Source organism: Nerophis ophidion, linkage group LG03 (genome assembly GCF_033978795.1).
Source record: "Nerophis ophidion isolate RoL-2023_Sa linkage group LG03, RoL_Noph_v1.0, whole genome shotgun sequence".
Lineage (NCBI taxonomy): Eukaryota > Metazoa > Chordata > Actinopteri > Syngnathiformes > Syngnathidae > Nerophis > Nerophis ophidion.
In genome coordinates, this window is record NC_084613.1 from 61301833 (window position 1) to 61318009 (window position 16177).

A 16177-nucleotide genomic window follows, 5' to 3' on the forward strand; every position below is an offset into this window, starting at 1 on the left:
TCTACTGGATCTTATTAATGTATTAGGAGTGTCTTGTAAGTATATATGTTTCCACAATCCCCATTATTGTGACTATTTTAGGCACTATGCTAAAGCACACTAATAATTTGCTAAAATATGACTCACCTCAGATAGCATCTCATACTGCCCTCTCCTGCCTAGTGCTATTGTAAGCAGGTCGTACACCACAGAGGCAGACTGTAAACTGATGATTCGATCATTATTGTGTTCAGGAATCCTGCTTAGTACAGCATCGCGGTTAGCCTGCAATACACACAAATGAAAATCACTAAATGTAGGACTTAATTCTTCTGAATTACAGTGTGAATGTAACACTTTAGAGAACTGGATGCAACTGTCTTACCATTGACTCACTTATAAGGAGCAGCAATAACGCTTCCTCTGTGTTCTCCTGAGGGCAAAACAGACTGAGGGAGAAAAGAATGCAAAGCGATTCCAAAATAATAGAAAAGGACGAGAGAGAAAAGAGGGAAATGAGGACACGGACAAGATGAGGAATTTGAGAAAAAACACATTTGCGATATTATTGGCATTTTTCCACTATATTCCCACATTAACAACATAATTGCTCACTTCTCTCCTGAGTACACTCGTGGGGGTCGGCTTAAGCTGTACTTCTTGGTTTTGATGGGTCCTTGTCGCGTGGGATCGTCCAGCGGTGACACGGTGGGCGGGTCTTCCACAGGAGACCAGTAACTCTGTTCACACATTCCACGAAGCAAGATCTCTGCAAGCTGTCTTGCTATAGTCTACACACACACACGCGTGCGCGCACACACACACACACACACACACACACACACACACACACACACACACACACACACACACACGCACAAACACTTATATTTCCGCACCAACACAGCAATCTGTTTGTTCGAGGCTAAAATAAAGTCTTATGTACTTAGAATAACAATCTCTTTGCACTAAATACAACTGACCAGCCTAATCCAGGTTCGGCAACTCGTGACTCTAGAGCCACTTTAGTGCTGCCCTAGTCGCTCCCTGGAACTTTTTAAAAAATGTATGAAAATGGAAAAAATATATACAGTATATATTATATATATATATTATATATATATATATATATATATATTTTTTTTTAATATGTTTTTTGTAGGAACCATATTAAACCATTAACCATTCATTTATATTTGCATATCTAATGACATTATCTGTGTGTAATGTTGGCTGCATTTCTGATAGTTTTTTGTGTGCCATGTTGTTCCAAACCACAGCAAATGTTACTCAGCTTGCAAAGATAAATCCAGTAGAAGAAGACAGTCTGTCATTTCCTTTCTTTTGGACACACACATGGATGTGTAGAGTAAATATTAAATTTCAAGAATTCTGTCACAGAAGATTTGCGTCAGCCTGCGACACATAGTCGTTTTAATAATAAGTTAATATAACTAATATACAAATTTAGATCATGTGTTGCCTTCATTATGAGACTAATATAAGGCGGTTCATTTTTCATGGCTCCAGACAGATTTGTTTTTTTGTATTTTAGGTCCAATATGGCTCTTTCAATATTTTGGGTTGCCGACCCATGGTCTAATCCTATTCCTTCTTACTAACTACGAAGCATTGTTTTCATAATAAAGCAAAGGATAAGTAGCTGTTATTTAGGAAAATAATACCATGCGCAGGTTTTGCGTAGTCCTGGTCTCAACAGCTCGAAGAATTTCTCGAAATCGCCCAACACCCTGCGTCAGGTTTCTACAGTATTAAAGACATAAAGGCATAATGCAAACTTTGTCAAAACCTACTCACACAGTATCTGTTTGTAAGTAAACATGAATAAATATCAACCTTACTAGCTCTCCTTGAAACCAGTTTTCAAGGATTATTCACAATACCAATTTTTGAATACTGGTTGGCTGCAAATGATAACATATATATACATATATATATGTATTTGAAAGAGGTACGTGTATAAAATGAAGTAAGACAACTACACTAAATCTCTCTCGTTTGTGCTCAGAGTCTGTACACGTTTTAATCAATGGACTTCTCCAAAAACCTTTCACCAAAATAAATAATTTTAGATCAGTAGGACCACATAAAACTAGTTATCCTAACACTACTACTACATTATTAGGTATATACTATTGTTCTTGTGATACTTATTAGGCCTTATCTGGGATCTTGGGCATTTTTCATGACATCTCATGTGTGCTAGTATTAGGGCTGGACGATTATGGCAAAAATAATAATCACGATTATTCTCATTGATCTGCGATGATGTGGCGACTTGTCCAGGGTGTACCCCGCCCTCCGCCCGATTGTAGCTGAGATAGGTACCCGCGACCCCAAAAGGGAATAAGCGGTAGAAAATGGATGGATGGATTCTCATTGATATTGCAATCACAATTAATACCACAATCATTTATTAATTTGAAAAAAAATATATTTATTGTACCACCAAAACGTAACTGTAAATTATAGTTAAAAACAGATATAAATTAGTAACGAAAAAAAAAACACAACAACTAAAATAATTATAATAGTAATAACAATTAAAAAAATAAAGCAATATAAAAAATACCAATAAACAAAAGAGTGACTCTCAATAAAAGCATTTTACTCACATTTATGTCAACTTCCCTGAATCTATTTAGCGTTTTTCAGCGGATTCAGTTTTATTGGGCAATTATATGACTGCGTCCATGGTTAAGTGAATGCAGAAATCATGTATGCTTTACTTTTTTTCTTAATTTTAGTGATTATTGATGAGGCATACTAGCGCTGTGTCAAATAAAATGTTGCAACCAATATGAGATCCCAAACTTCTAGTAGGCGTAGTCTTTTTCCCACTTACTCATCTGTTTCACGTTACAAGCTCCAGAATTTGCATGCAAATTGCGTGGACCATTAATCTTATTTTCCCGATTATTGTCTGTCTATCTGTTGGCCCTCTGATGAGGTGCCGACTTGTCCAGCGTGTACCCCGCCTTCCGCCCGAGTGCAGCTGGGATAGACTCCAGCACCCCCTGCTACCCAAAGAGGGACAAGCGGTATAAAATGGATGCATGGATTATATTTTCATGATCGTGAGACTCTATAATCAAAATCAAAATGTGATTACTTGTATATAGCTCTAGCTGGTATGACAGTAAAGTTTCTTGAATTCTAAGCAAAATTAGGTTTCTATCTGAAATACATGGGGCATTGCTGCCTGTCTAAAACAAACACAAACACACAAAAACACCAGGCAGGCACATTTAGATACATCTACTCATATTTCAGTTCCAACATATTTAGTAGTCTACACTTCTGTTCTATCCCACAACCTCAATAGTAAATTCATTTGTTGGATGAATTTAGGCTTTTATCAAACAGCACCATGCATCCGGTTTGTTGGGACTGTTAGATTCCTTTAAAGTGCAGTGCAATCCCAGAAGCACAGACATAGGCACACTTGTTCGCACCAGTTACATTTCGCTGTAATCTGGCTGTCTGGGAACATGGCAGCGAAAAGACAGCTTGTGTCCTTGAATGACTTGAATGAGTACCACCAATTCATGTATTTTAGTGCCCACAGAGACAGGCAATGAAAGCTTTGAGGTTTTCATTTTTTGCAGGAATGTCCAAAATTATTTGATTTGTTATTGTGGCAACTATAGTAGTGTTGCTGGCTGTCCTCACAACATCAGCGTTCAAAAACTCACCTGGAGGTATTTCGCTGCAAACAACTGTCGGTATAGTTTCATGCTTTCCCCCCTTCAATTGGCTAACGAGCGCTACCTCGCCCGTCTTTGATATGTCAAATGTCTTACAGCCCATTTTTTAGCACATCTTGAGTCAGTGTCTTTTGCCAGCTACAATTTCTATTTATCCTTTAAAGAAACATGCTGTGTTGAAACTGTACTTTGCTCGCTCCTCAATTTTGTTTGGATTAAGGAAACTTCACATGTATTTTCATGTTTCCAAAACTTCTGGAACTATACAAAAACAAAATCCATCCATCCATCCATTTTCTACCGCTTATTCCCTTTTGGGGTCGCGGGGGGCGCTGGCGCCTATCTCAGCTACAATCGGGCGGAAGGCGGGGTACACCCTGGACAAGTCGCCACCTCATCGCAGGGCCAACACAGATAGACAAACAACATTCACACTCACATTCACACACTAGGGCCAATTTAGTGTTGCCAATCAACCTATCCCCAGGTGCATGTCTTTGGAAGTGGGAGGAAGCCGGAGTACCCGGAGGGAACCCACGCATTCACGGGGAGAACATGCAAACTCCACACAGAAAGATCCCGAGCCTGGATTTCAACCCAGGACTGCAGGACCTTCGTATTGTGAGGCAGACGCACTAACCCCTCTGCCACCGTGAAGCAAAAATGTATTTTAAAATTCCATGAAATTTCAAAGTTTTTCAAAACCGTACGAACCCTGTGTGCAATTAATGGCAGGTCACACGGAAAGCAATTAAAACCTGTCAACATACAATTTTCTTAGCATCGTACCCATTTTTGAAATGGATGACATGGGCTCTCTGCAGGCCTGTCTCAAGGAAGTAATCCAGTTCCTGGTCCTGGGAAACCGGGCCAGGCTTTGGGCTGCGGTTCTGAATTCCAGCTGACAAAGCCTGAGGAAAAAAAGGTATTTACACAATTAAAAAGGTATAATAATAGCTATCCAAATCTATTTCTAATGATGACATCAACATACTTGGATACAATGTTCATTGTACAGATAGGCCCAAGAAAGGTGGTGCCATAGCAATTACGTAAAATCCAGATTTCATGTAAAAAAAAATTATTTGAATCTATTTCTAAGCAAATTGAGTTTAGAGTATCTTTTATCCAAATTAAATTATAATAAACTTTTATTGGCCGGACTGGCTGAAGTCAGTTTCTGGTGAATTGAAATCAACCTACCGACAAGGCCAAATGTTAAGAGTCCTGATAGGTCTACTTTGATTGACTTAATCCTAGTCAACGTCCCTCATAAATTCTAATCATTGGGTGTGTTCTGCAATGTTTAAGCAATCACTGTGTTGTTGCTACCTGCAGGAGCATCAAATTCCCAAATGCAATCCGCATATTATTGGTAATAGAAATAAAAATATATTAAATGAACATGATTTTTTAACATGATCATGATTTTTCTTTGATTAATTAGGGGCAATTGAGTCGGTTGCCAGATGTCAAGCTGCCTTGGGCATATTTCAAATAAAATTTTATTAAGATTGTAAATAAACATGAAATAAGATGGTAAATAAACATGCATCAGGAATCATCAGGAAATTTTCGAGTTAAGGGACGAGAAAACCCTTTGTTTTCTCCAGAATTGTCAGAGTCCATCCATCAACGCAATGTGGCATGGGGCAAAGCCAGGCAAGATGATTATCCTTCCGATTGGTCTAATTTTAGACATTTATGAAATAAATGTACTTCTCTTACCAAGAAAGCTAAATCAGAATAGTACTTATGCGTCACAACGGGAAACCTCAACAATCTACAGAAATTTTGGAAAGTGATACAGTCTCTGTCTGTAAATAAAAAACCTTTGGCTCTTCTAAAATGTGTTTTAAAAGACTCTGTCCCTGTCTATAATAGGACCGAGGTCCTAAATAGATTTAACAAGCATTTTGTAGTTTCCGGTGCCTTGTTTGACTCCACATGATCAGCCCCTGTGACTCCCTGTACAGGGCCTGTAATGTCTTTTGGAGAGGATTTTAACTTTGTTCCTTTTACTGTGCAGGGAGTGCATAAAACTCTCAAAGTAAAGGATCACTGGAAACCCCCTGGACCAGACTTGATAGAGTCCTACTACTTAAAAATAGCAGCTGATAACGTAGCATAGCCTCTAAGCGTTCTTTTGAATTTGTCAATCCAAAACAAAGAAATCCCACTTGGTTGTAAGTCAGCTTTTGTTACCCCTTTATTAAAAGGAGATGATAAAGCTGTTTTAACTGACTACATGCCAATATCAAATTTGTGTGTTTCGTCAAAAGTTCTTAAATCTCTTGTTTGTAATCAACTAAAATAGTTCCTGTATTCTAACAAACTTATTTCTAAACTTCAATCCGGCTTCAAAAAAAGCATAGTACATCACGGCTGCTACAAAACTGATAAACAATATACGTACTTGTTGCTCTTGTTAAAAAAATCAATATTGTGCTTCCTTTTTATTGATCTGTCAGAAGCTTTGACACTGTTGATCATGCTATTCTAAAGCTTAGGCGCCTTTGTTTGGGGACTATCTAATCATGTTTACGTGTTCACAAATGATTTGAGTGACAGGGGAGCCAGCGTATTAAATGTGACTTCTGTGTTCTGAATTGTTAAATCGCCACAAGGAGGTGCCACATGGTTCAAAATTAGGACCCCACCTGTTCATCATGTATATTAACCATCCATCCATCTATTTTCTACCGCTTGTACCTTTTGGTGTTGCGGGGGGTGCTGGAGCCTATCTCAGCTGCATTCGGGCACAAGTCGAGGTACACCCTGGTACCACCTCATCGCAGGGCCAACACAGATAGACAGACAACATTCACACTCACGTTCATACACTAGGGCCAATTTAGTGTCGCCAATCACTTCATCCCCAGGTGCATGTCTTTGGAGGTGGGAGGAAGCCGGAGTACCCAGAGGAAACCCACACAGTCACGGGAGAACATGCAAACTACACACAGGAAGATCACCCAATTAGGAAAAAATGTCTCTGATGCTAATATACATTTCTACACTGATGACACAATAATTTACTGCTTTGGTTAAAACCCTGCTAATCCAGGACACACTTCTGCAGCTAAAACTAGTCCTCAATGCTAAAAAGACATAACTAATAAGGTTTTCAAACACTAAGAAGGTTCCACAATTTATCCCCTTACTGTTCCCTCTAGAGGGAAATGTCATAGAGGTGGTTCACACATACAAATACATCAGTATTTTGCTGGATGACTCCCTGATTTCCAAGCTCCCATGTCTACAAATCTTGTGAAAAAACGTACCTGTAACTTAATTTTTTGTCTACAATATTTTTTTCTTCTACAAAGGAAATCATTTAGAATGTATTTTTTGTCTATTACCATGTTTTAAATGAAACATGGTAATGTTTTAAATGAAACATGGTAATGTGAGTGTGAATGCTGTCTATCTGTGTTGTCCCAGCGGTGAGGTGGCAGCTTGTCCAGGGTGTAACCTGCCTTTTGCCAGACTACAGCTGGGATAGGCACCAGCCCCCTCCCACCCCCCACGCGACCCCAAGAAGGACAAGCAGTAGAAAATAGATGTATGGATCTGCAATGTCTAATAAATAAACTGATTTTTTTTTTAATGTTCCACAAACACAAACCTTCTCAGCCTCCTGCAGGTAAAGTAGAGCAATATCTCCAGATTTTTCATAGCAGGTGATGATTTCCTGCTCTAACTCAGATCTGCTTCTGTTGGTGGATGGAGACCCGGCATTCATGTTGGACACCATTGGAGAGGCAGGTGGTATTTTCTCAAGACACAAACCTGGGCCAAGGGAGTGGGCAGCAATTACAAAATGCTACAGATTTCACAACTACGAGTTTGTCATATTCAAATACATGCCTATTTTAAACATATAATCATATCTCATTATTGCTCCATGTATTGAGTGGCAGTTTATCAACCAATGCAGATCAAATATATTCACTAGCGGTGATATTGTACTGCCACCATGTGGTGAAAGCATCAGTAGAGTTTAGTGTGAGTTGGTTGTGCCATTGCAATTCAAAGTATACCATGATGATTGTGCTTATTTATACAGTGCAGTGCATCCGAAAAGTATTCACATCGTTGCACTTTTTCCACATTTCGTTATGTTGGAGCCTTATTCCGAAATGGAATAAATCAATTTTTCTCCTCAAACTTCTACAGACGATACCCTATAATATCATGTTGATAAGTTTTCACAGCCTTTGCTCAATACTTTGTTGATGCTGTATAAGCAGCAATTACAGCCTCAAGTCTTTTTGAAAACGATGCCACGAGGATGGAACACCTATCTTCGGCACTTTTGCCCATTCCTCTTTGCAACACCTCTAAAGCACCATCAGATCAGATGAGAACAATTTCCCTTGTGGATCATTAAAGTTTGTCTAAGGCTAAGTCTAAGAAGCGTTGGTTTGCATCCAGGATGTCGCTATACATTGCTGCATTCATCTTTCCCTCTATCGACGCTGTCCTTATGGCTCCTGGTGCTGGAAAAACATCCCCACAGCATGATGCTGCCACCACCTTGCTTCACTCTAGGGATGGTATTGGCCTGGTGATAAGCACTGCCTGGTTTCCTCCAAACATGACACATGGCAATCACGCAACAGAGTTAAATTTTTGTTTATCAGACCTGGGAATTCTTTTTCTCATTGCTTGAGAGTATTTCAGTAGCATTTTGGCAAACTTTTACAAAGAAATGGCTTCCGTCTAGCCACTGTACCATACAGGCCTAATTTGTAGATTGCTGCAGAGATGGTTGTCCATCTGTAAACTTCTCCTCTCTCCACAGAGGATTGCTGTAGTTGTAGTTACCATTGAGTTCTTGGTGACCTCCCTGACTAAACGAAGATGAATGCTGCAATGTACAGAGACATCCTGGATGAAAACCAAGGCTTCCTATCCAACATGATGGAGTTTGAGAGGTGCTACAAAGAGGAATGGGCAAAGAGGAATTGGCAAAACTGCCCATAGATAAGTGTGCCAAGTTTGTGGCATCATATTAAAAAATTATTGAGGCCGTAATTGCTGCCATAGGTGCAAAATATTGAGCAAAGGTTGTGAATACTTATGTACATGTGTTTTTTATTTTCAATAAATTTGCAAAAAAGTAAAAAAATATATATTTTACACTGTCTTTGTGGGGTATTGTGTGTAAAATGTTGAGGACAAAAAATAATGTATTCCATTTTGAAATAAAGCTATAACATAACGTGGAAAAAGTGAAGAGCGGTGAATACTTTCCGGATGCACTGTGTGTGTGTGACTGTACCTTTAGTGGCATATGCCTCTGCTATCATAGAGAGCCTGTACACAGGAGCTCCAGCCAGCTGCATGTCATCCAGATGCATCCTGTTGTACTGACCTATAAATAATGAATAGTTATGTCATACTTTTAGACATTTGCTTCTGTGACACAGATTTTCTTTTGGGGTGACAAGACACAATAGTTCTCTATGGAATTTCTTTCTATCCTGGCCCCACTATGGACTGGACCCTCAAAGTATTAACCATATCCGCATCCATTGCACCGGTCACCCAAAGGGCCTGGAGGGTCCCCACATATGTGGTCCCTTCCAGGGTTCACGTTGTTCCCAGTAGGTTGAGATTTTTTCTTGCCCTGATCCAAGGATGTTGTTGTGGCCTGTGCAGCCCTTTGGGACATGAGTGATTAAGGGCTATATAAGTACACTTGGATTGATTTGATTGTACAAAGTCTATTGCAGGGGACAACCTAATATTTTTGACATCCTTCACAGGAAAAAATAATAAGCAATTAATGGCTCTAATTGCATATATTTATATATGCAAATCATATAGTTAAATTAACATGAAACATACTTGCTTATCATTAATATCAAATCATTATCATATTATGAATGATCTTGCAAATGGTTTGCTTGTTTTCTTTGCGGTTAACAATTTCGCCACACCTAGTGTGTGTGACAATCATTGGTACTTTTTAAATGGTTTGCTTCTTTTCTTCGTGTTAACATGCACTTATACGTCTTGATGCATTTCCTGCATCAACTACCGTCATCATTTATTATATAGAAAAGGAGTATTAGTAAGTCCTCATGTCCTGGTCTATTTTTGATAGTAAAAGTATTCAAAGATTTTACTTGAAAAGGTATTCTAAAATTTACACTGAAATGGACATTATTATCAATTGATGCTGCAGCTAATGGTTTGATATAAGTCTCCCCTAGTTGCTGGGTGTGTGGTCTGTTGACAGCTGTGGCTGTATGCAAACTATATACTTCAAAGAAGGACATGTTTTCTTTTCCACTTTCTCACGCACTCCAAATCATTATTAAAGTTATAAAATTAAATCGGGTTTTAGGTCACTTCCTGTGAGGAAGGATGGGAATTGAAAGAACTCTGTATTGACTGAAGGTTTTTGGATCATTTTTGTACTCTTCCAGACCACATATTCTGACCATAGTTTGCCCTTATGTGGGCCTACCGAGGATGTCGTAGTGGTTTGTGCAGCCCTTTGAGACACTAGTGATTTAGGGCTATATAAGTAAACATTGATTGATTGATAGTTCCAAATCTGTTTGGGGATACCACTGGCTTCAGCATGTCTAGTGGGAGAAACCAATGCCTCAAAAAACCTTGCAACCTCCAAGCTTCAACTCCAAACAACCTGGGAAGAAAAAAGGCTTCTACCGCAATAAATGGGTAGGAGGAGAATGTGGAAGATAGTCCAGAATAAGGTAACTTCCAAGAAGTATTGAGGATGTTAGATAATATACTCTAGGAGCCAGGCAGACCAAAGTGTTTGCTAGCCTTGATCGACAGTGTGAGGACATTAATTGTGTTATAAACATATTGTACAAATATTAAGGAAGTGAGGATGTATACTGCTACACTTTGTGAGGATACTGCAACACTGCGCAAATTGATAGACTAGAAGAAAATGTGAATATACTAGAGGAGTAAGTGCATGTTTTAAAGAAGCAAAATGATGACAACGACTACGTTATATCTCAAATGATGTTTCAGATTCAGTAACAACAAGAGTTTGTCCGCATGAACAATGTAATTATGAATGCCCATCAGATAAGACACATGCCTCATAGTGGAGCAGCTGATAACAGAGTACATGATTCCGCTGCTTCAACAGTGCAACAGATGGCCAACTTTCTGCAATCACATGGATTGAATGTGGACGTCAACAATATAACTTTCTGCAATCAAATGTGTTTATTGTGGACGCCAACAACATGGAAACATGCATTGCAATGTCTTGACAGGAAACTCACCACACCTGTTATCATCAAAAAGTTGACCAACAAAATCAACAAAGTGGCATTCCTGAGGCAGCCAGTCAAACTGAGGGGAACACACATCTACATCAATGAACATCTACGAAAACTCTACACTGACATCGCAAAGAAAGCACACGAGTTGAGGAAACGAGGGAATTCAGGGCACTTAGAGCACCAACTGTAAAATCTACATCGAGTTAACGGAACTGTACAAAGACTGAAGATGACAATCTTGACTACAAGGACATAAAAGACACACCTCAAATCCTTGTTGCATCTGAAGCCAACAACTACTACACAACTAACACAGATTGTGACAAAATTAAGTAATACATAACATTCAATGACTATCATCTGGGGCTGGGCGGTATATCGATATACGGGTTTGTCTCTGCGCGATATAGAACATTACTATATCTTGATATTCGAGTATACGTTCTGACGCAGTTGCTTTTAGCTGCGGGCATTACACTACAGGCTCTTCCCACTCTATTGTGTCTCGTTGTCACAGAGAATAAGCGCACCTTACACACGTCACATACTCTCACGTCATACGTCACATACGTATACGCCCTCGCGAAGCAGAGAGGTAGCAGCATAGGTAATGTTAGCTGTGATGCTAGCGAAGCCATGCGAATGGTGATACGAGAGAGAGAAGGTGCGAATCTGGTAACAAATGAAGGAATAATTAATTCCCAAGAAAAACAGCACCGGGGTCCATCGTCTGGCGGTGGTTCGGCTTCAAGCGGGAAGATGTCGAATAGACTGCTTTAATTTATCAAGCGTGGGGCACAAGCGTTGCTACCAAAAGATGCATTACTGCTAATATGTAGCATCATTTGAAAAGTCACCTGCTAATAACTGTTTAATAAATGCAGTTCTGGTCAATTGACTTAGTTGTGATTTCCTTGTCTGCATGAAAGTTTAAAATGAGCATATATTAATGCAGTATGAACAAGAATGTTTTAATGTAGACACATAGAATCATCATACTGCTGTGATTATATGTATTAAGTGTTCATTCAAGGCTAAGGCAAAATATCGAGATATATATTAAGTATCGCGATATGGCCTAAAAATATCGAGATATTAAAAAAAGGCCATATCGCCCAGCCTGACTATCACCAATAAGTTATTAAGTATCCGTTTTCCCAACTTCTTCCTTTCTTTCAAAGAGAGTGAACTTAATGTAAAAATGTAAAAGTTATGCTTTCAATTAACAATTAGTAAAAGACATGTAGAATTGTTAGGATTAAATATAAACGTTGCTTCTTCCTACTCCTTTTCAGATACATTGGAATGTGCAAATGTAACAAAATGATGTTCCTTAATGCCCTGTCCCATTTATGGTTTAGGAAAAAATAAAATAAATAAAAACACACAATCCTAGAATGTAAGGTACACAACAATTAAAGGATAACAGCGTGTCACCTAAAGCATCTCTGTATTCTTCCTCTGCATAGCTGAGTTTAGCCATGAGCAGACTCGCCTCCTGAAGGTAATGCGCCTGGAAAGCAGATAATGTACATTTTAAAGATCAGGCATTGATTAACTGTGAACTCACACACACATTCACACCAAACTGACCACATTTATGTATCTCTCCATTGATGCTCACCTTGAGGTTTCCTCTGTCCAGAGCAGCAGTTAGGTGCTTCCTGACCTCTACCAATTTTGGTTTTGGGCCCTTTGGGCTGGCACCCTGTTTGATTGGATTCTCTTTCAAGTACGTTTGTAGCTTACATTCCCCCAGCAACAGCTCCCCTAAGTCATCTGAACACATTAAATATTTTTTAGGACAACTACAAGACTACAGTGAATCATCATGTACATGGTCTGAAATGAAGGTACATTCCACAACAAGGCTTAGTAAATTACTAAAATGTTAACGACGGATTAAGTTGATGGAGTTACAACCTGTATTTCAGGGGTGTCCAAAGTGCGGCCCGGGGGCATTTTGGGTTCCAGAGGCATTTTGTCTTTTTATTTTTAAAAGATCATTCTTCTTCTTAAAAAAAAAAAAGAGTCAAAAGCCATGTTGTTATAAATGTTTCACATTAAATATTCCATTTAGAAAAGTATTTTGAGGAAAATATTGCATATTTTGTGTTTTTCCCGTAAAAAAAAAGTTTTTTCTCCGGAAAAAAGAAAAGGGCAGAATTAAAAAAAAACAAAAACGTTATGGCAATGGACAGATCTGAAGTTGATGTATTGACATTTCAGTATTGAAAGTGTGACCTTTTTTTAACACTTAAATGACTGACAACCAATGGATCCACAGGACCACCATTCACCAAAATTAAGGGGCGAACTGAAAGTTTTGAAAAGGAAAAATACCAAATGACCCCCACATGATTTCATATATAAGTGTGCGGCCGCCAGTGTAAAAATTTGGACACCTCTGCTGTAGTTATTAATACTGTACCTGCATTTTAAGAATGCTCTCACATTAAAGTTTAACTGAGGAATTACGGTGGTTAGACACATTCCGGACAGAATTATACATTCTAACACCTCAACAGGGTCACACTTGTTTCAAGGTACAACTCTTGAAATGGCCAATAATCCTGTAACTAATCCCATTCATCCATCCATCCATCCATCCATTTTCTACCGCTTATTCCCTTTTGAGGTCGCGGGGGGCGCTGGCGCCTATCTCAGCTACAATCGGGCGGAAGGCGGGGTACATGTATTCCAAAATGGCAATAAAGGGATGGTAGCTTTGATAGTTCAGCCTGCATGCAAATGTAATGCATTGGGGAGAATAAAATAATCAGGGGAAACATAACATACTGTACATGATGTCATTTTACTCACATTACTAATGCAGTATATATTGTATACTTTAGTTCATAAACTATCCGCTTGTCCCTTTTGGGATCGCAGGGGGTGCTAGAGCCTCTCAGCTGCATTCGGACGGAAGGCGGGGTACACCCTGGACAAGTCGCCACCTCATCACTTGTTCCTATATTAAAGATTCCATAATGTGTCTTTCTGCCAGTAGTGGAGTTAACCAACATAACTTCGCTAGCATGTAGCAGTCACGAATCTGCAAAATTGTGTTGAGAAATTATCACTTCTGAATGTGATTCTGTTTTAGCAAGTGTATACATGGAAAATAGTGATTCACAAAATGCAAGTATTAATACAAAATGGTTGTTTTTAATTCGGCACCAAAATGAGCTGATTTTACTTTCGTCAAAACTAAACTACAGGGACTGAAGACTAATGGAAATGCCTTGAGTGTACCACAGAGAGGTGGCTGTGTCTGTCAGGAAGTACCGAGGATTCCGAAAGGGAGGAAGGCCTTGAAACGTTTAACAGATTAAAAATACATCTTACCGTTTGATATCAGTTTAGCCGGGAGTTGCCGAACTAACTCTGGTATTTTATCCCATTGGCTCTCTGAACGGCACCGCTCTATCTCTGCCTCCAGTCGTGAGCCAGACTTCTTAGCGGTCATTTTGCTCAGCAGTGTAGGCTTGGACCAAAAACACCAGAGGCTCTCTGTAGATGAGGTGTACCCAGAGTCAAATTTGCAGCACGCTTCCGGTTTGATCTTTCAACATAATGCCAAAACAAACAACCATTTTACATGTGTACTCTACTGCACCATGTTCTTTCAAGTCAATCTTGTAGCATGGCTGCCTGGCTTTTTAATGCCACTGTCACCAGAGGCTCTCTGTAGATGAGGTGTACCCAGAGTCAAATTTGCAGCAGGCTTCCGGTTTGATCTTTCAACATAATGCCAAAACAAACAACCATTTTACATGTGTACTCTACTGCACCATGTTCTTTCAAGTCAATCTTGTAGCATGGCTGCCTGGCTTTTTAATGCCACTGTCACCTCAAAATAGAAGTATGTATATTCACAAAAGTGACGTAGAGCAGTGTTGTTCAACCACTGTGCCACGGCACACTATATAGTGCTGTGAGATACAGTTTGCATGTTCTCCCCGTGAATGCGTGGGTTCCCTCCGGTTACTCCGGCTTCCTCCCACTTCCAAAGACATGCACCTGGGGATAGGTTGATTGACAACACTAAATTGACCCTAGTGTGTGAATGTGAGTGTGAATGTTGTCTGTCTATCTGTGTTGGCCCTGCGATGAGATGGCGACTTGTCCAGGGTGTACCCCGCCTTCCGCCCGATTGTAGCTGAGATAGGCGCCAGCGCCCCCCACCACCCCAAAAAGGGAATAAGTGGTAGAAAATGGATGGATACCGTCTGGTGTGCCGTGGGAGATTAGACAATTTCACCTATTTGGGTTACAAATAATATTTGCAAACCAGTAATTATAGTCTGCAAATGATAGGTTGTTGTTAAGTGGTGGTGCTGTCTAGAGCTCAGCAGAGTAACTGTGTAATATTCTTCCATATCAGTAGGTGGCAGCCTAGTTTTGTAGACGTCGGAAATGGCGGCAGGCAGTGTGAAGGTAAAAAGCTGTCTAATGCTTAAGCCAAAAATAAACAAAAGGTGAGTGCTGCTAAGAAAATGCATTAAAGCTTAGGCAAGGCTATGCAGAATGAAACTAAAACTGAACAGTCTACAAAGTAAACAAAAACAGAGTGCTGGACGACAGCAAAGACTTACTGTGCAGCAAAGACAGCGTCCACAATGTATATCCGAACATGACATGACAATCAACAATCTCCCTACAAAGAAGAATAAAAACAACTGAAATATTCTTCATTGCTAAAACAAAGTAAATGCGGGAAATATCGCTCAAAGGAAGACATGACACTGCTACAGGAAAATACCAAAAAAAGAGAAAAAAACACCGAAATAGTAGCGCAAGACAATTACCAAAACACTACTCACAGGAAAACAGCAAAAAACTCAAAATAAGTCACGGCGTGATGTGACCTTCTTTGAGACGAGAGCTATATTGATGCATGGTTGGTTATGGTTTAAAGTCTTATCCAACAATTCCGACAACGACTTTTTGCTGCCATCTTAATTTTTGTTAATGATTTCTGTTGGTGGTGTGCCTCCAGATTTTCTCAACGCAATAAATGTGCCTTGGCTCAAAAACGGTTAAAAACACTGACGTTAATTTTCTGTGCAAAAAAAAAAAAAAGTATGAAGTAAAGCTAACTGTATTAAAGGAAGCTCAAATGACAACAGTTTTATTCACGTTCAACAGGTGGCGGTATTGAGCACTCGAAGTTGAATGACAACC

At 39.4% G+C, this 16177-nt stretch overlaps 1 protein-coding gene across 5 annotated transcripts in view; it reads right to left on the reverse strand.

The window, feature by feature from the left end:
• Window positions 1-14835, reverse strand: part of ttc7b (tetratricopeptide repeat domain 7B) — a 43754-nt gene extending 28919 nt beyond the window's left edge. The window contains exons 1-11 of one of the 5 annotated variants that reach the window (XM_061895776.1): window positions 14610-14830; window positions 14339-14503; window positions 12615-12769; window positions 12428-12503; window positions 8995-9087; window positions 7336-7499; window positions 4497-4618; window positions 1665-1743; window positions 595-770; window positions 365-428; window positions 127-264 (exon numbers count right to left, since the gene is read on the reverse strand). In XM_061895776.1, coding sequence (XP_061751760.1) covers window positions 127-264; window positions 365-428; window positions 595-770; window positions 1665-1743; window positions 4497-4618; window positions 7336-7499; window positions 8995-9087; window positions 12428-12503; window positions 12615-12769; window positions 14339-14459 — 1188 coding nt within the window. In that variant the 5' untranslated portion in view covers window positions 14460-14503; window positions 14610-14830. Of the gene's footprint in view, window positions 1-126; window positions 265-364; window positions 429-594; window positions 771-1664; window positions 1744-4496; window positions 4619-6541; window positions 6661-7335; window positions 7500-8994; window positions 9088-12427; window positions 12504-12614; window positions 12770-14338 lie in introns of those variants that run through there. The other 4 variants (XM_061895780.1, XM_061895777.1, XM_061895778.1 and 1 more) reach the window with 4 other exon arrangements.
• Between the last annotated feature and the right edge of the window lie 1342 nt (window positions 14836-16177).